At 42.6% G+C, this 18,914-nt stretch overlaps 1 protein-coding gene across 4 annotated transcripts in view; it reads right to left on the bottom strand.

Moving 5' to 3' along the window:
* The window catches only part of DDX50 (DExD-box helicase 50), a 46,590-nt gene that overhangs the window by 13,666 nt on the left and 14,010 nt on the right, over positions 1-18,914 (bottom strand). For all 4 annotated transcript variants that reach the window (XM_032138745.2, XM_058436302.1, XM_032138769.2 and 1 more), the window contains one exon: positions 14,521-14,670. In XM_032138745.2, the coding sequence (XP_031994636.1) occupies positions 14,521-14,670 (150 nt within the window). The remainder of the gene's footprint in view (positions 1-14,520; positions 14,671-18,914) is intronic.

Raw genomic sequence — 18,914 nt, 5'->3', positions numbered from 1 at the left:
CACTGCAACCTCTACCTCCCAGGTTCAAGCGATTCTCCTACCTCAGCCTCCCGAGTAGCTGGGATTACAGGTGCCTGCCACCATGCCCAGCTAATTTTTGTATTTTTAGTAGAAACAGGGTTTCACCATGTTGATCAGGCTGGTCTTGAACTCGTTGACCTCAGGTGATCCACCGGCCTCGGCCTCCCAAAGTGCTGGGATTACAGGCGTGAGCCACCACACCCGGCCACTTTTTTTGTTAATACATACACACTCACATTACACTAGCATATACTATGACTTTATGTATTTATTTATAACATGGATATTACATAGGTAGGGTTTTGTAACCTACTTGATAAATTTAGTGTATCTTAGCTATCCACATCTATAGATAAAATGCTACCTAATTTTTTTAAACTGTATATAATTTATTCATATGGATGCACCAGCATCTATTTTAGCAATATCCTACTGATGAACTTTTGGGCTGTATTCACATTTTCACCTTTAGAAACAATGCTGCAATGGGCCAGGCACAGTGGCTCACACCTGTAATCCCAGCACTCTGGGAGGCCGAGACAGGCAGATCACCTGAGGTCAGGAGTTTGAGACCAGCCTGGCCAACATGGTGAAACTCTGTCTCTACTAAAAATACAAAAAATTAGCTGGGTGTGGTGACAGGTGCCTGTAATCCCAGCTACTTGGGAGGCTGAGACAGGGGAATAGCTTGAACCCGGGAGGCGGAGGTTGCAGTGAGCTGAGATCGTGCCATTGCACTCCAGCCTGGGGGAGAAGAGTGAAGCTTCGTCTCAAAAAAAAAAAAAAAAAAAACAATGTTGCAAGAACAACTTTGTAACTTTGTACTTGTATCTCTGGATGCCTCAGTATCTGTATATTTCAGTAGGATACATATCTAGAAGTTGAATTTCTGGGTCAAAAATTATGAACATATAGCATTTTAATAGAAACTGTATTATTTTAAAAACTGTATTATAAAAAAAGTTGTGTACCTTTTATTCTTCAATACTCTATGAGTATTTATTTCAACATACCCTACCCAGCTTGTATATTATAAATCATTGTAATCTTTGTGAATTTAATAGGCAAAAATAATTTCCCAATGATGTTTTAATTTACATGTCTGTAATTTTTAGTGACACTGAACCTATTTATATTAGGTAGATCCTCATCTCTGCTGCATTAGTGACATTGAACCTATTTATATTAGGTAGATCTTCATCTCTGCTGCGAATTTCCTGGTATTATAAATACACTTCCTAGTATTCCTGGCCACTATATTAAAGTCAAAAAGTTCGTAACGATGATCAGGCCAGGCTCAGTGGCTCATGCCTGTAATCCCAGCACTTTGGGAGGCTGACGTGGGTGGATCACTTGAAGTCAGGAGTTCAAGACCAGCCTGGCCAACATGGTGAAACCTCATCTCTACTAAAAATACAAAGATTAGCCAGGTGTGGTGATGAATGCCTGTAATCCCAGCTACTCGAGAGGCTAAGGCAGGACAATCATTTGAACCCAGGAGGTGAAGGTTGCAGTGAGCCATAATCGCTCCACTGCACTCTAGCCTGGGTGGCAGAGCGAGACTCCGTCTCAAAAAACAGAAGTTCATAACAGTAATTTAACCCCAACAGTATTTCAGCCTTGGTATCTAAATAGCTTCATGCATACATGAATAAATTTAGTGAGCACTTGCTATCTGCCTGGATTATACCTGGTTCTACAACATTCATAAAGAAATGGCTCTGGGACAACCAGCTGACAGGCATCTTCAATACAGTATGATGTGTGCTATCACAGGTGTAGGTTCAGAGTGTTACAGGAATACTTAAGAGGGAAATCTAACTCAATCTTGTTTGAGGGGAAAGCAGCACTGAAGCTGAGACCTGACATCATAAGGAACTAGTAGGTAAAAGAAGGAGCAGAAGGCTAGGGAGTTCCTGGTAGAAGAAATATCATACATAAAGAACAGGGAGTGGAACCTACAAATATTTGAGCACTGCTGAAACAGAGTGAAAAGGGAGCGGGGGTGAGGGGTTAGGGAGTGAGAGATGAGATTGGAATAGAATATGAACTTTATCCTAAGGATGATATGAAACAATTGAATGATTATAAGCAGAAAAATATCATGAACATATTAAATTATACGACCAGGCACAGTGGCTCACGCCTGTAACCCTAGCACTTTGGGAGGCCAAGGCAGGCGGATCACCTGAGGTCAGGAGTTCGAGACCAACATGGTGAGACCCTGTCTCTACTAAAAAAGTAGCCGGGTGTGGTGGCGGGTGCCTGTAATCCCAGCTACTCGGGAGGCTGAGGCAAGAGAATCACTGGAACCCGGGAGGCAGAGGTTGCAGTGACCCGAGATTGTGCCACTGCACTCCAGCCTGGGCAACAGAGCAAAATTCCATCTCAAAAAAAAAATTGTGTGTGTGTGTGTGTGTGTGTGTGTGTGTGTGTGTATATATATATATTTTTAATGATCCGTCACCCACCCATCAGCCTGGGTAACAGAGCAAGACCCTGTTTCTAAAAAAGGAAATAAAGAGGTTATCAGTGGCCTCACTAAGATGGTGGCAATGACCACCTATTTACTCCACAAATATATAATGACCTACAACATGTTGGGCACTAGGGATAAAAGGTGAACAAAAATAAGACTGCTTCTGTCCTCATAGTCTTTATATCCTGGTCAGAAAGATGGACATTAATCAAATAATTAGGCATGCAAATAAATTTAGACAACGAATGTAATGGATGATGCACGGGTCTAAGAGGCAATGAGGTTTTGTAAGAGGACAATCTGACCTAGCTTGGGGCAAGAAAGGATTCCCTAAAAAGTGATGCTTTGGACTGAGATCTGAAGGATGAGTAGGAGTTGCTAGGCAAGGTAGACTACAAATTCAAGAGCTGACCAGCATGGTGGCTCATGCCTGTAATCCCAGCACTTTGGGAGGCCAAAGCGGGAGATGGCTGGAGCCCAGGAGTTCAAGACCAGCCTGGGCTATGTAAGGATATTCCATCTCTATAAAAAATAAAAAGTTAGCCAGGTGTAGGGGCACACACGTGTCGTCCCAGCTACTTGGGAGGCTGAGGTGGGAGGATCACTTGGGCCCAAGCAGTTGAGGCTCCAATAAGCCATTGTGCCACTGTACTCCAGGCTGGGGGACAGAGTGAGACCCTGTCTCCCTGCCCCCCCAAAAAAAAAACAAAAAAAACAAAACCATGGCATGTATGGAGTGTGTGCACAAAAAAATGAGAGGGAAGTATAAGATGAGGCTGGAAAGGTAAGTAGAGGTGACACCATAACTGAATTCAAGAACTATTAGTTGATGAAATTGCAAGGACATACTCAAGGGAGTAGAAATGATGTATAAAGGAAAGAGATACATTATACATGATTCTCAGATGTTTAGCTTCTGCAACTGGTGTAAGAAATAAATGAAGGCTGAGCACGGTGGCTCACGCCTGTAATCCCAGCATTTTGGGAGGGCATGGCGGGTGGATCACCTGAGGTCAGGAGTTTGAGACCAGCCTGGCCAACGTGGTGAAACCCCGTCTCTACTAAAAATACAAAAATTAGCCAGGCATGGTGGCAGGCGCCTGTAATCCCAGCTACTCAGGAGGCTGAGGTAGGAGAATCGCTTGAACCCGGGAGGCAGAAGTTGCAGTGAGCCGGGATCATATCATCGTACTCCAGCTTGGGCGACAAGAGTGAAACTCCACCAAAAAAAAAAAAAAAAAAAAAGAAGGAAAGAAAGGAGGAGGGAGGGAGGGAGGGAAGGAGGGAGGGAGGGAGGGAAGGAAGGACCAGGCTGGGCACAGTGGCTCACACCTGTAACACCTGTAATCCCAGTACTTTGGGAAGCCAAAGTCGGCAGATCACTTGAGGTCAGGAGTTCCAGACCAGCCTGGCCAACATGGCAAAACCCCGTATCCACTAAAAATACAAAAATTAGCCAGGCATGGTGTTGCACACCTGTAATCCCAGCTACTAGGGAGACTGAGACAGGAGAATCACTTGAACCCAGGGGCAGAGGATGGAGGTTTCAGTGAGTCGAGATCACACCACTGCACTCCAGCCTGGGTGACACAGTGAGACTCCACCTTAAAAAAAAAAAAAAGAGGCCAGGCGCAGTGGCTCATGCCTGTAATCCCAGCACTTTGGGAGGGCAAGATGGGCAGATCATGAGGTCATGGGATTGAGACTATCCTGGCCAAAATGGTGAAACCTCGTCTCTACTAAAAATACAAAAATTAGCTGGGTGTGGTGGTGCACGCCTGTAGTCCTAGCTTAGGATGCTGAGGCAGGAGAATCACTTGAACCAAGGAGGCGGAGGTTGCAGTGAGCCAAGATCGCACCACTGCACTCCAGCCTGGCGAAAGAGCAAGACTCTGTCTCAAACAAAAAAAAAAAAGAAAGAAAAGAAAAAAGAAATAAATGGAACACTTTAAACCATAGGAGATATAATCCAAAAATACTATGTAGTTGGCTGGATGGTAAGGAATAAATTCAAGAGTGACACATAAATTTCTGGTTTAAGCAATGCGTAGATGTATTATTTAGCCCTAGGGAACGCTGGAGACAGAGTGGGTATAGGAGTGTAGAAAGTTAATTAATTCAGGTTTAGGAACATAAAGGTTGGTGTGTCTGTGGCCAGTAGGTCTAGTATTCTTGAGGCAGATCCCAGTGAGAAAAAGATTTGGGTATCATTACCATATACTAAATGACTGGAGCCATAGGAGTGATTAGATCTATCTATACATATCTATACTTCTATATTCCTATACTAATTGACTCCTTGCTTCAAGAAAAGAAATGCGCTATGCAAAATGCTTTAAATAAACAATTTTTTTTTTTTTTTAAATAAAATAGAGACGAAGTCTCACTATGTTGCCCAGGCTGGTTTTAAACTCCTGAGCTCAAGTGATCCTCTTGCCTTGGCCTCCCAAAGTGCTGGGATTACAGACATAAGCCATCATGCCTGGCCTGTCTAAATCTTAAAATGGTAAAAAAAGAAAGTAATTTTTAATACTACCTTTTTAATTTTATTTATTTTGGAGACAGGGTCTCACTGTGTCGCCCAGGGTGGAGTGCAGTGGCATGATCATTGCTCACTGTAGCCTCGACCTCCTGGACTCAAGAAATGCTTCCCACCTCAGCCTCCTCAGTAGCTTGGACCACAGGTGTGTCCCACCACACCTAGGCAATTTTTTTTATTTTTTGTAGAGACAGATTCTTGCTATGTTTCCAGGCTGCTTTTGAATGCCTGGCCTCAAGAAATTTTCCTGTCTTGGCTTCCCAGGGAAATTCTTTTAATTTCAAAAACATCCTTTTATTATTCATTTATTTTAAAGAGATGAAATCTTGCTCTGTCGCCCAACCTACAGTGCAATGGCAAAATCACAGCTCATTACAACCTCAAAATACTGCGCTAAGAGATCCTCCCACCTCAGCCTCCTGAGTAGCTAGAATTGCAGGCACGAACCACGGCGGCCTGCTCAAAAGTATCCCTTTAAATAGGAAGCTTATACAATTTCCATAATACATTTTAAGATGTTTAATTCATGCATAAGACTCCCTTTAAAAATACATCTACTATATAAATGAAATGCCCACACTAGTCTCAAATTCCCGGGCTCAAGCAATCTTTCTGCCCTGGCCTCCCAAAGTGCTGGGATAACAGGCATGGGCCACCACACCTGGCTAATATTTTTTTTTTAATTTACTTTTTCTTCACCAAAAGCAGATGAAATACCACTTCTTAAAAGCAGGACAATATATGTATGTAAGTATGTGTGCATACGTATGTAGGTACAAAATTATGCTAGTAAGTAGCACAACTGAGATTTAAACCCCAATCTGACTCCCAAGTCTATGCTATTAATCACTATTCTTTTTTCCTCCATGAAAAATATGTAGAATAAGAATCAGATCTGTAAGGAATACCAATATTTAAAGTATAGACAAGAATACATAAAGACTTCACAAGAAACTGGGAAAGGTTAGCTAAAGAAGAAAATAAACCTGCACGGTTATCATATAACCCAAGTTAAGAAACATATTTCAAGAGAAGAAACATCTAATTTTTGAAAAAAAGGTTATAAACAAATACACTTTAAATAAGTTGGACGGTTTTTCATAGTGAATTTTTCAATTGCAACACAGGTTTTTTTCTCATGCCTGTAATCCCAGCACTTTGGGACGCTGAGGTGGGAGGACTGCTTGAGGCTAAGAGTTCGAGACCAGCCTGGGTAATACAAGGAGATCCTGTCTACAAAAATAAAAACTTAGCCGGGTGTGGTGACGCATGCCTATAGTCCCAGCTGGTTGGGAGGCTGAGGTGGGAGAACCACTGGAGCCTGGGAGATTGAGGCTGCAGTGAGCCATGATCACACCACTGCACTTCAGCCTGGGTGACAGAGTAAGACCCTATCTCAAAAAAAAAGAACGCAGGGTTTTTTTTACTTGATAATTTGTCCTAAGAGGAACATATTACATTCATGATATCAGTGATGGTTTCCAGGTCTCCAACTTTCGAATAATTTTTTTTCCAAAAGTGTATGTGTGTGTGTGTGTATCTCTGTGTGAGAGACAGAGACTGTTTAATGATTCATTCATTCATTCATTTAGAGAGTGGGTTCTTGCTGTGTTGCCAGAGACTGTTTAATGATTCATTCATTCATCCATTTAGAGAGGGGATTCTTGCTGTGTTGCCTGGGGCTTAATCGATCCTCCCGCCCCAACCTCCTGAGTAGCTGGGATTACAGGTGCACCACCAAACCCAGCTGGAGATCGAGACCACGGTGAAACCTCGTCTCTACTAAAAATACAAAAAAAATTAGCCGGGCGTGGTGGCGGGCGCCTGTAGTCCCAGCTACTCGGAGAGGCTGAGGCAGGAGAATGGCGGGAACCCGGGAGGCAGAGCTTGCAGTGAGCCGAGATCGCGCCACTGCACTCCAGCCTGGGAGACAGAGCGAGACTCCATCTCAAAAAAAAAAAAAAAAAGAATGTAGAAGGCATTTGTTTCTGGGGGAAACCAAGTAAAACTTGACTTTTTACAAGTAAATTACAATTTAAAAATAAAAACAAAAAACTATTCAGGTTCTGTAGTTAATCCATAAAATCCCATATAACTCGTAATGAGATACTACTAATACTTTCTATCTAAATAGTAAAGTCACCTAGCAGAATGGAGGATGGAGAATTCCATTCTCCAAATCACAGAAACAGATTATTGTCCACTGAAAGGGGAATTCTCCCCCAACCTTTGTAGCAAGACAATTTCTTCAAGACTAAAAAAAGCTTCTGCAAGACAACTGCTACTGAATATTTTAAAGCAACGAAAAGAAAGGTAAATCAATTACCCTCTACCACTCTTTCACTATTTACCATCTATCTGTTTATAGAGGACTTTATTTATTTATTTTATTTTATTTATTTTTTTTGAGACAGAGTCTCGCTCTGTCGCCCAGGCTGGAGTTCAGTGGCGCCATCTCGGCTCACTGCAACCTCCGCCTCCCAGGTTCACGCCATTCTCCTGCCTCAGCCTCCTGAGTAGCTGGGACTACAGGCGCCCACCATCACGCCCGGCTAATTTTGTGTATTTTTAGCAGAGATGGAGTTTCACCATGTCAGCCAGGATGGTCTCGATCTCCTGACCCTGTGATCCGCCTGCCTTGCCCTCCCAAAGTTCTGGGATTACAGGCGTGAGCCACAGCTCCTGGCGAACCTGTCTCCTAAAAAGATAAAGGCCGGGCACGGTGGCTCGCGCCTGTAATCCCAGCACTTTCGGAGGCCGAGGCGGGTGGATCACGAGGTCAGGAGATCAAGACCATCCTGGCTAACATGGTGAAACCCTGTCTCTACTAAAAAATACAACAAATTAGCCGGGCGTGGTGGTGGGCTCCTGTAGTCCCAGCTACTCGGGAGGCTGAGGCAGGAGAATGGTGTGAACCCGGGAGGCAGAGCTTGCAGTGAGCCGAGATGGTGCCACTGCACTCCAGCCTGGGCAACAGTGAGACACTGTCTCAAAAAAAAAAAAAGAAAAAAAAAAAAAGAGGGTCTCACTTTGTCACCCAGGCTGGAATGCAGTGTCATGTTCATAGCTCACTGCAACCTCTAACTCCTGGGCTCAAGCAATCCTCTCGCCTCAGCCTCCCAAGCAGACAGGAATACAGGAACGTGCCACCACACCTGGCTAATTTTTTTTTTTTTTTTGGAGACAGAGTCTTGCTCTGTTGCCCAGGATGGAGTGCAATGGCATGATCTCGGCTCACTGAAACCTCCGCCTCCCAGGCTCAAGTGATTCTTGTGCCTTGGCCTCCCACGTAGCTGGGACTACAGGTGTGCACCACCACGCCTGGCTAATCTTTTGTATTTTAGTGGAGACCAGGTTTCACCATGTTGCACAGGGTGGTCTCGAACTTCTGAGCTCAGGCAATCTGCCTACCTCGGCCTCCCAAAATGCTAGGATTACAGGCATGAGCCATTGCAGCTGGCCCTGGCTAATTTTTAACTTTTTATAGAGACAGTGTCTCATTATGCTGCCCAGGCTGGTCTCAAACTCCCGACCTCAAATGATCCTCCCACATCAGCCTCCCAAAGTGCTAGAATTATACGCATGCCTGGCCTATACTGGACATTTAAACATCAAAGCTAATGCTACACAATTAGTTAAAATGACACTGGGGAAGACAGTGACTTTGAGTCTCTAGTTCCCACATAACACACATCAACTAGGATAACAAAACTAAAAATCCACAGACGATACATATAACAAATAACTGACAAAATGGTCTCATGATTTCTAAAATATGAGCAGAGGCTGGGCGCGGTGGCTCACGCCTGTAATCCCAGCACTTTGGGAGGCCGAGGCGGGTGGATCATCTGAGATCGAGAGTTTGAGACCAGCCTGACAAACATGGAGAAACCCTGTCCCTACTAAAAATACAAAAAAAAATTAGTTGGGTATGGTGGCACATGCCTGTCATCCCAGCTACTTGGGAGACTGAGGCAGGAGAATCACTTGAACCCGGGAGGCAGAGGTTGTGGTGAGCCAAGATCACACCATTGCACTCCAATCTGGGCAACAAGAGCAAAACTCCTTCTCAACAAAAAAAAAAAAAAAAAAAAAAAAAAAACATGAGCAGGGAAGGATAATTCTTGTATCTACATTGGGGAATTTGCTAGTCCTAAGAACAGGTGATTCAGGGACCCAGTCTTTCAGGTCTGCCATCTTGAAAGCATAACGAAATGCTACCTGGAAGGCCTATTCTCAAATTGTTGACAACAGCAGCTGAACCTGGGAGGATTTTTATATACTTGAGGGTGATTGTGAGGAGCCAGAGTTAAGGTCTGCAGGGATTGGAGCAAGCTGGGGCCTATAAAAACTTTCTAAACTAACAGCCAATGCTCACTTTCCAGGACAAAGCCCCATACTGAGGAGAAACTGCTGGACAGAGGATCTAAACTAAGGATGCCAAGAATAACAGGATCAAAGAAAAAAAAAGATACAGAGAAAAGTGAGGAAAGACACAGCTAGAACTAGAAAGTAAACTTTTTTTTAACAGCTTTACTCAGATATAATTTACAGACTATATTTTTAAGCACTAACAAAAATAACAGAAGCAGCAGCTCTAGAGCTGTGACGCCAGAAGTATTCTCACCAATGCCTTCCCATCTGACGTTCAAAGTTTAACTTAATTTAAAAATGAGCAGGCCGGGCGCGGTGGCTCACGCTTGTAATCCCAGCACTTTGGGAGGCCGAGGCGGGAGGATCACGAGGTCAGGAGATCGAGACCACGGTGAAACCCCGTCTCTAATAAAAAATACAAAAAATTAGCCGGGCGTGGTGGCGGGCGCCTGTAGTCCCAGCTACTCGGAGAGGCTGAGGCAGGAGAATGGCGTGAACCCGGGAGGCGGAGCTTGCAGTGAGCCGAGATTGCGCCACTGCACTCCAGCCTGGGTGACAGAGCGAGACTCCGTCTCAAAAAAAAAAAAAAAAAAAAAAATGAGCAACAGAAGAGATCACAGTCAAATCTCACAGAAAGTAATTAGGAAGGAAAAAAACAATAAGCAGAATAAGCTGGGAGCAGTGGCACATGCCTGCAGTCCCAGTTACTCAGGAGGCTGGTGAGAGAGGATCCCTTAAGGCCAGGAGTTAGAGGCTGCAGTGTGCTATTATTGTGTCTGTGAATAGCCAAGGCACTCCAACGCTGACAACATGGCAGGACCCTGTCTCTTAAAAAAAAAAAAAAAAAATTTTGGCAGACACGGTGGCTCATGCCTGTAATCCCAGCACTTTGGGAGGCCTAGGCAGGCAGATCATTTGAGGTCAGGAGTTCTAGACCAGCCTGGCAAAAATGGTGAAACCCCATCTCTACTAAAAATACAAAAATTAGCTGGGCGTGGTGCCAGCGACTATAATCCCAGCTACTCTGGAGGCTGAGGCAGGAGAATCACTTGAACCTGGGAGGCAGAGGTCACAGTGAGCTGACATCACACCACTGCACTCCAGCCTGGGCCACAGAGCTTGCCTCTGTCTCAAAAAAAAAAAAAAAAAAAAAGCAGACTATCTCCACAAATAAAGGGATCTAGAAAAGCTTATCCACAAAACAAAAGCATACCATTTTGAATGAACTCAAACAAACGTATATGGCCGGGCATGGTGGCTCATGCCTATAATCCCAGCACTTTGGGGCGCCAAGGCAAAACGATCACGTGAGGTCAGCAGTTTGAGACCAACCTGGCCAACATGGTGAAACCCCATCTCTACTAAATATACAAAAATTAGCCAGGTGTGGTGGTGCGTACCTGTAATCCCAGCTACTCTGGAGGCTGATGCATAAGAATCGCTTGAACCTAAGAGGCAGAGGTTGCAGTGAGCCGAGATCTTGCCATTGCACTCCAGCCTGGGTGATAGAGTGAAACTGTTGTCTCAACAAAAAATTAAAAAATAATAAATAAAATATACATATATATCATATATTGGCTGGGCACAGTGGCTCTCGACTGTAATCACAGCATTTTGGGAGGCAGAGGCAAGTGGATCACTTGAGCTCAGGATGAGAGCAGCCTGGGCAACATAGAGAGATCCCATCTCTACAAAAATGAAACTTAGCCAGGCATGGTAGCACGCACCTGTGGTCTCAGGTACTCAGGAGGCTGAGGTGGGAGGATCACTTGAACCTGGGAGGTGAAGGCTGCAGTGAGCCAAGATCATGCCACTGCACTTGAGCCTGGGTGACAGACCCCATCTCAGAAAAAAAAATAAAATATATATTACATATATTAAATATATAAATAATATATAAAATTTTTTAAGTTATATATACACACACACGCAAACACAGTTTTTTTGTTTTTTTTTTTTTTTAAGAGAAAGGGTCATACTCAGCCGGGTGCAGTGGCTCATATCTGTAATCCCAGCACTTTGGGAGGCCAAGGCAGGCAGATCACGAGGTCAGGAGTTTGAGACCAGCCTGGCCAATATGGTAAAACCCGTCTCTACTAAAAATACAAAAACTAGCTGGGTGTGGTGGCACGTGCCTGTAGTCCCAGCTACTCAGGAGGCTGAGGCAAGAGAAGGCACTTGAACCCAGGAGGCAGACAGGTTGCAGTGAGCCGAGATTGTACCACTGCACTCCAGCCCGGGCAATAGAAGGAGACTCTCAAAAAAAAAAAAAAAAAAAAAAAAAAGGGAGAGAGAGAAAGGGTCATACTCTGTCACCCAGGATAGAGTACAGCGTCACGATCATAGCTCATTGTAACCTCTAGCTCCTGGACTCATGAAGTTCTCCCACCTCAGCCTCCCAAGTAGCTGGGAGTACAGGCACACACCACCACCTCTGGCTAATTTTTTTATTTTTTGTAGAGACAGGGTCTCGCTATATTGCCCAGGCTTTTCTTGAACTCCTGGGCTCAAGCAATCCTCCAGACTTAGCCTCCCAGAGTGCTGAGATTACAGGTGTGAGCCACCATGCCTGCTAAAAGAAAAAATTTTAATGCTATAGTAAAGAACAAAAATCAAGAAAAACTTTTCAGTTTTTCAATGAGATAAAATAACTCAAGAAAGAAGTAGAAATAAAAAATAACTTTTCACAAATTAAGACTATACTAGAAAGAGTAAAAGACTGAATAAACACAACAGATTTCTTAAAAATGCGAAATTTTGAGGCATGTGTAGTGGTGCATGCCTACAGTCCCAGCTACAGGAGCTCAAAGCTATCAAGTGCCATGATCACATCTGTGAATAGCCACTGCACTCCCATGTGGGCAACACAGCAAGATCCTGTCTCTTAAAAACAAAAAAAGAGAAATTTTGAAAACTGAATAAGGAAAAAGAGGAAAAAGATTTGATGTGACAAGGGAGATTCAAAAAAGACAGCCAACATATGCACAACAAGAGTCCTTAAAGAAGAAAACCAAAGCAACTGTAAAACCAAATGCTAAAAATTGTAATTCAAGAAAATTTTGCTGAAACTTTTAAAAAATACATATGAAACTACAAATTGAAAGTGTACACTGTGTACCCAGAAAAACTGACAAAGAACACCACACCAAAATATATTCTAGTAAAACTACTGATTTTTAAAGGAAATCACTTAGAAAAAAGATTTTAAGAAAATCACATATAAGGAAAAAAGATTAGACTGGCATCTCACTTTTTATAGCGATGCTTTATTCCAAAAACAGTAAAGTAACATATTTAAGACAATGAAGGGAAGAAAATGTGAACCAAGATTTCATATACAGCCAAAATAATTTTCAGGTACAAAGTCACAAACAAGATATTATCAATAGGCGATACTGTTTCCATAAGCCCCTTCTCAGGAATCTACTCAGTAACAAGTCACAAACAACAAAAATGACTGGAGAGACACTGACATAAGGACTGATGGCACTGATTATTGGTGGATGTTAGCATCACAAAAAGAACTAGACATATATACCTCCTGCTGGAAGTACACCACCTATGAAGTAGTTCTGCCCTAAACAAACAAACAAACAAACCTGAATATTCAGAAAATATAGAAGACAGAGGAACATGTTAAATGACATCACGGGGAAGCAATACTCTAGATTTATGGCAATGTAGTTTCTTAAACAAAAAAAGCTACAAAAAATACATAAAGGAGTAATCCATATATTAAAAGCAACTTAATAATCACACAATGTAAAAATCTTATTTGGACTTAGATTCAAGAAAACAAACAATAAAAGAAAATAACCATTTGTAAGACAATTGATAATGTGAAATGAATTAATATTTCTAAATATTAATTTTTTAGATGTGATAACAGTATTGGTGTTTTTTTTTTTTTAAATCCTTTTCTTTTAGAGATATATACCCAAACATTTATGGATATAATAGTATGATATCTAGGGTTTGCATCAAAATACTTCTGAAAGAAGAGGTAGATTAGCATATAGATAAAATAATTACTGAAGCTGGTGGATGAATACATAGGGGTTCATTACATGATTCTATCAACTTTTGTACATGTTTGACATTTTCTTTAAAAGCTTTTTTTTTTCCTTTTTTTTTTTTTTTGAGATGGAGTCTCACTCTGTCATCCACGCTGGAGTGTAGTGGCACAATCTCAGCTCCCCGCTACATCACTGAACTCCTGGGTTCAAGTGATTCTCCTGCCTCAGCCTCCTGAGTAGCTGGGATTACAGGCGCCTACCACCACACCCGGCTAATTTTTATATTTTTAGTAGAGATGGGGTTTCAACATGTTGACCAGGCTGGTCTTGAACTCCTGACATCAGGCGATCCACCCTCCTCAGCCTCCCAAAGTGCTGGGATTACAGCCATGAGCTACCGCGCCCAGCCAAAAGATATTTTTTAAGAAAGAAAAAAACACATGGATTTAGTATTCTGATTTATTAATTTAATAAAAATTTGTAGTTTTGTAACACAACTCTAAAATATTACCCTCTCTTACCCATAGAAATACATTTTGTTTCAACTTTTATATTTTCCAGATCACATTTTCAAAGTCTTAAAAAAAAACTGATAAAATCTGATAGAGGTCAGGTGTGATGGCTCACACCTGTAATCCCAGCACTTCGGCAGGCCAAGGGGAGGGCGGAATTGCTTGAGCTCAGGAGTTCAAGACCAGCCTGGGCTACATGGTGAAATCTCATCTTTACAAAATATGCAAAAAATTAGCTGGGCATTGTGACATGCACCTGTAGTCCCACCTACTCAAGAGGCTGGGGTGGGAGAATCACCTGAGCCCAGGAAGTCAAGAATGCAGTGAGCCATGATTGTCCCACTGCACTCCAGCCTGGGCATAAGAGGGAGACCCCGTCTCAAGACAAACAAACAAAACTGATAAAATTCTATTCTGTCTTATCAGGTCACAGGGTTACAGGTGTGAGCCAACACGCCCAGCCTTACAACTCAGTTTTGAGAATGACTATCAAATCTGGTCCACAAAGGACAATATAATTTTCGTTCAGTGATTCATCCCCATAATTTCAATTAGAGAAAGCATGAAAAAAAGACTTACCTGTTTTATGTGTGGATTCATAGCCATTTCAGTTACATTCTTCTTGGTCTCACAGAAAATAATAGCCCTTCCTTCAGACCCACTGTAGACTTGAAGGACATCTCCAATAACTGCTGGCCTCTGAGACCAATGACACTGGATGGCCAAATGCTTTGAAGAAAGAAAATATCACATTATTTGTTTCATTAAAATTATTTTAAAATACTTCTCTTGTGTATTTTTTCTATCTGGTCAAGAATTAGCCTTCCTGGGAGACTGTAAGACAAAGACTCTCCTCAACAGCACTTAAAAACAATATAGACAAATGGTCATCAATAAACTGATGAAAGAATAAACAAACTGCAGTATATTCAAACAGAATACCATTCAACAATTAAAATAAACCAACTACTGATATACATGGAACAATATGAACCCTAAAAAAATGCCGAATAAAGTCTTACAGAAAATGAGCACATACAGTATCATTCCATTTATATGAAGTTCTAGAATAGGCAAAACCAATCAATTGTGGAAGAAAAATCAAACAGTGGTTGTCTCTGAACTGGGGATACTGACTGGGACGGGGCATGAGGGAACTTTCTGGGATGATGGCAATATTCGATATGATGATAAGGGTTTGGGTTACACACATATGAATTTTTCAAAAATAGGCAAATGTACACAAGAGTTTACATTTCATTGTACATAATAAAAATTATATGAATGAACCTCAAAAACATGCTAAGTGAATGAAACAAGACATAAAAAGTCACAAATTGTACAATTACATTTACAGTCATGTGTTGCTTCATGACAGGGATACGTTCTGAGAAATGTATTGTTAGACAGCTTCATCGTTACGCAAACATCAAAGAGTGTACGTACACAAACCTAGGATATTGCCTACTACACACACCTAGGCTATATGGTATGTCCTACTGCTCCTAGGCTACAAACCTGAACAGCATGTTACTGTACTGAACACTGTAGGCAATGGTAAGTATGTGCGTCTCTAAACATATCTAAACATAGAAAAGGTACAGTAAGAATACGGCATAAAAGATGAAAACTGATACACCTGTACAGGACAGCTTCATTTTAATCTTATGGGACCACCATCGAATATGTGTCATCATATATATGGTCCACCACTGACCAAAACATCGTTATGCAGCACATGACTGTACATGAAATATCCAAAACAGGTATATCCATAGAGACAAAAAACAGACTAGTGGTTGACAGTGGATAAAGAAAGGCGGGAATGGAGGCTGGGAACAGTGGCTCACGCCTGTAATCCCAGCACTTTGGCAGGCCAAGGCCAGTGGATCACCTGAGGTCAGGAGTTCGAGACCAGCCTGGGGAACATGGTGAAACCCCATCTCTACTAAAAACACAAAAACTTAGTCATGGGTGCCTGTAGTCCCAGCTACTCGGGAGGCTGAGTAAGGAGAATTGCTTGAACCTGGGAGGTGGAGGTTGCGGTGAGCCAAAATTAGGCCACTGCACTCCAGCCTGGGCAACAGAGCTAAACTGTCTCAAAAACAAAACAAAAAAAAAGGAGGGAATGGGGAGTAACTGTTTAATGGTTGCTGGGTTTCCTTCTGGTGTGATGAAAATGTTTGGAACTAGATAGAAATGATGGCTGTAGGCCGGGCACGGTGGCTCATGCTTGTAATCCCAGCACTTTGGGAGGCCGAGGCGGGCGGATCACGAGGTCAGGAGATCGAGACCACGGTGAAACCCAGTCTCTACTAAAAATACAAAAAATTAGCCGGGCGTGGTGGCGCATGCCTGTAGTCCCAGCTACTCAGATGGCTGAGACAGGAAAATCACTTGAACCTGGGAGGTGGAGGCTGCAATGAGCTGAGATCATGCCACACTGCACTGCAGCCAGGGCAACAGAGCAAGACTCTGTCTCAAAACAAAAACAAAAACACAACACGAACAAACAAGAAAACCCATCACATCTTTGAGTGGTGTTAACAGTAAAAAAATAAGTAAAAATAAAAACCACAGGGATGCAAATCAGCAAAACAGACTACGGGAAACTCATAAGACAAATGAGTTTTTGTTGTTGTTGTTTTTTGAGACGGAGTCGCACACTGTCACCCAGGCTAGAGTTCAGTGGCACAATCTCAGCTCACCGCAACCTCCGCTCCTGGGTTCAAGCGATTCTTCTTTCTCAGCCTCCCAAGTAGCTGGGACTACAGACATATGCCACCATGCCTTGCTAATTTTTGTATTTTTAGTAGAGACAGGGTTTCACCATGTTGGTCAGGCTGGTCTCGAACTCCTGACCTCAGGTGGTCTACCAGCCTCAGCCTCCCAAAGTGCTGGGATTATAGGTATGAGCCACCGCGCCTGGCCAACAAATGAGTTTTTTCAACAGAAAATTGCAAAGAAAAAAAGGAACTATAGATTATAAAATGTTTAAGACTCATATCAATCAGTAGCAACGTAAGAATTGTATTTGGATCCAGATTCAAACAAACTATTTAAAAAAGACAGCGAGGGCAATGTGCACACTAGGTATTTAATGATATTAAATAATTACTATGCCAGGCGCAGTGGCTCACGCCTGTAATCCCCGCACTTCGAGAGACCAAGGCAGGCGGATCACTTGAGGTCATGATTTCGAGACCAGCCTGGCCAACATGGCGAAACCCAGTCTCTACTAAAAATACAAAAAATTAGCCAGGTGTGGTGGTGGGCTCCTGTAAACCCAGCTACTCAGGAGGCTGAGGCAGGAGGAATCACTTGAACCAGGGAGGTGGAGGTTGCAGTGTGCTGAGATCACACCATTGCACTCCAGCCTGGGCAACAAGAGTGAAATTCCATCTCAAAAAAAATTACTGTTTTTCTTCTACTGTGATAATGACTGTGGTTTTAAAGAGCCCTTAGTTATCATTTTGGAAATATATACAATTACTTGAAGATGAAATGATGACTGGGATTGTTTCAAATGCAGGGGTGAAGAAAAGATCATTGTTAAAGACTGGTAATAGGTAATGGGTACATCATGTTCTTTATACTATTCAATCTTTCTATTCAATTTTATATGTTTGAAAATGTCCTTATCAACTGTTTTTTACTATACATTTTACATTCTTACTGCAAAACTTTCAACCATTACAAAATAAAAGAGCTACTTTTTTCTTCTTTTTTTATTTTTGATTTTTTTCTTGAGACAGAGTCTCAATCTGTTGCCCAGGCTGGAGTGCAGTGGCGCAATCTCGGCTCACCGCAACTACCACCTCCTGGGTTCAAGCAATTCTCCTGCCTCAGCCTGCCGAGCAGTTGGGACTACAGGCGTGCGCAACCATGCCCAGCCAATTTTTGTATTTTTAGTAGAGACAGGGTTTCACTATGTTGGCCAGGCTGGTCTCAAACTCCTGACCTCATGATCCACCCACTTCGGCCTCCCAAAGTGCTGGGATTACAGGCATGAGCTACCATGCCCGGCCCACAAAGCTTCTTTTTACCATCCAGCACACCCCTTCCCAGAAATAATCATTATTTGATGTTTATTCTTTCAACCTGTGTTTGTATATTTACATAACTGCCTAAGGAATCCATTTGGCACTATTAGTGTATTTTTTTAAATAGTGTAATTTTTGTATGCATCATTGTATAATTTGGTTTTTATCACTAATTGTTTTTAACCACTGCATTACATTCTGCAGATCTACTATTCACTTAGTCACTTAGTCTTTCCTACATACACATATATATGCATCTATTAAATAGAAAGATGACATGTTACCTAGTTTCCTGTCATAAATACTGTAAATATTACCTTTAGTTCTTTTTTTTTTTTTTTTCTTTTTGAGATGTTGTCTCACTCTGTCTCCAGACTGGAGTGCAGTGGCGCGACCTCGGCTCACTGCAAGCTCCGGCTCCTGGGTTCAAGCAATTCTCCTGCCTTAGCCTCCTAAGTAGCTGGGATTACAGGTGTGCGTCACCACACCCAGCTAATTTTTGTATTTTTAGTAGAGACAAGGTATCGCCATGTTGGCCAGGATGGTCTCGATCTCCTGACCTCGTGATCTGCCCACCTCGGCCTCCCAAAGCATTGGGATTACAGGCGTGATCCACCGCACGCAGCCTTTTCTTTTTTTTTTTTTTTTTTAGACGGAGTCTCACTCTGTCACCCAAGCTGGAGTGCAGTGGCGCAATCTCGGCTCACTGCAAGCTCCACCTCCCGGGTTCACGCCATCCTCCTGTCTCAGCCTCCCGAGTAGCCGGAAGTACAGGCGCCCACCACCATGACTGGCTAATTTTTTGTATTTTTAGTAAAAATGGGGTTTCACCGTGTTAGCCAGGATGGTCTCGATCTCCTAACCTCATGATCTGCCTGCCTCAACCTCCCAAAAAGCTGGGATTACAGGCATGAGCCACCACGCCTGGCC

The sequence above is a fragment of the Hylobates moloch genome, unplaced genomic scaffold, assembly GCF_009828535.3.
Source record: "Hylobates moloch isolate HMO894 unplaced genomic scaffold, HMol_V3 SCAFFOLD_3, whole genome shotgun sequence".
Classification (NCBI taxonomy): domain Eukaryota; kingdom Metazoa; phylum Chordata; class Mammalia; order Primates; family Hylobatidae; genus Hylobates; species Hylobates moloch.
This window is presented reverse-complemented; position numbering and strand designations above follow the sequence as displayed.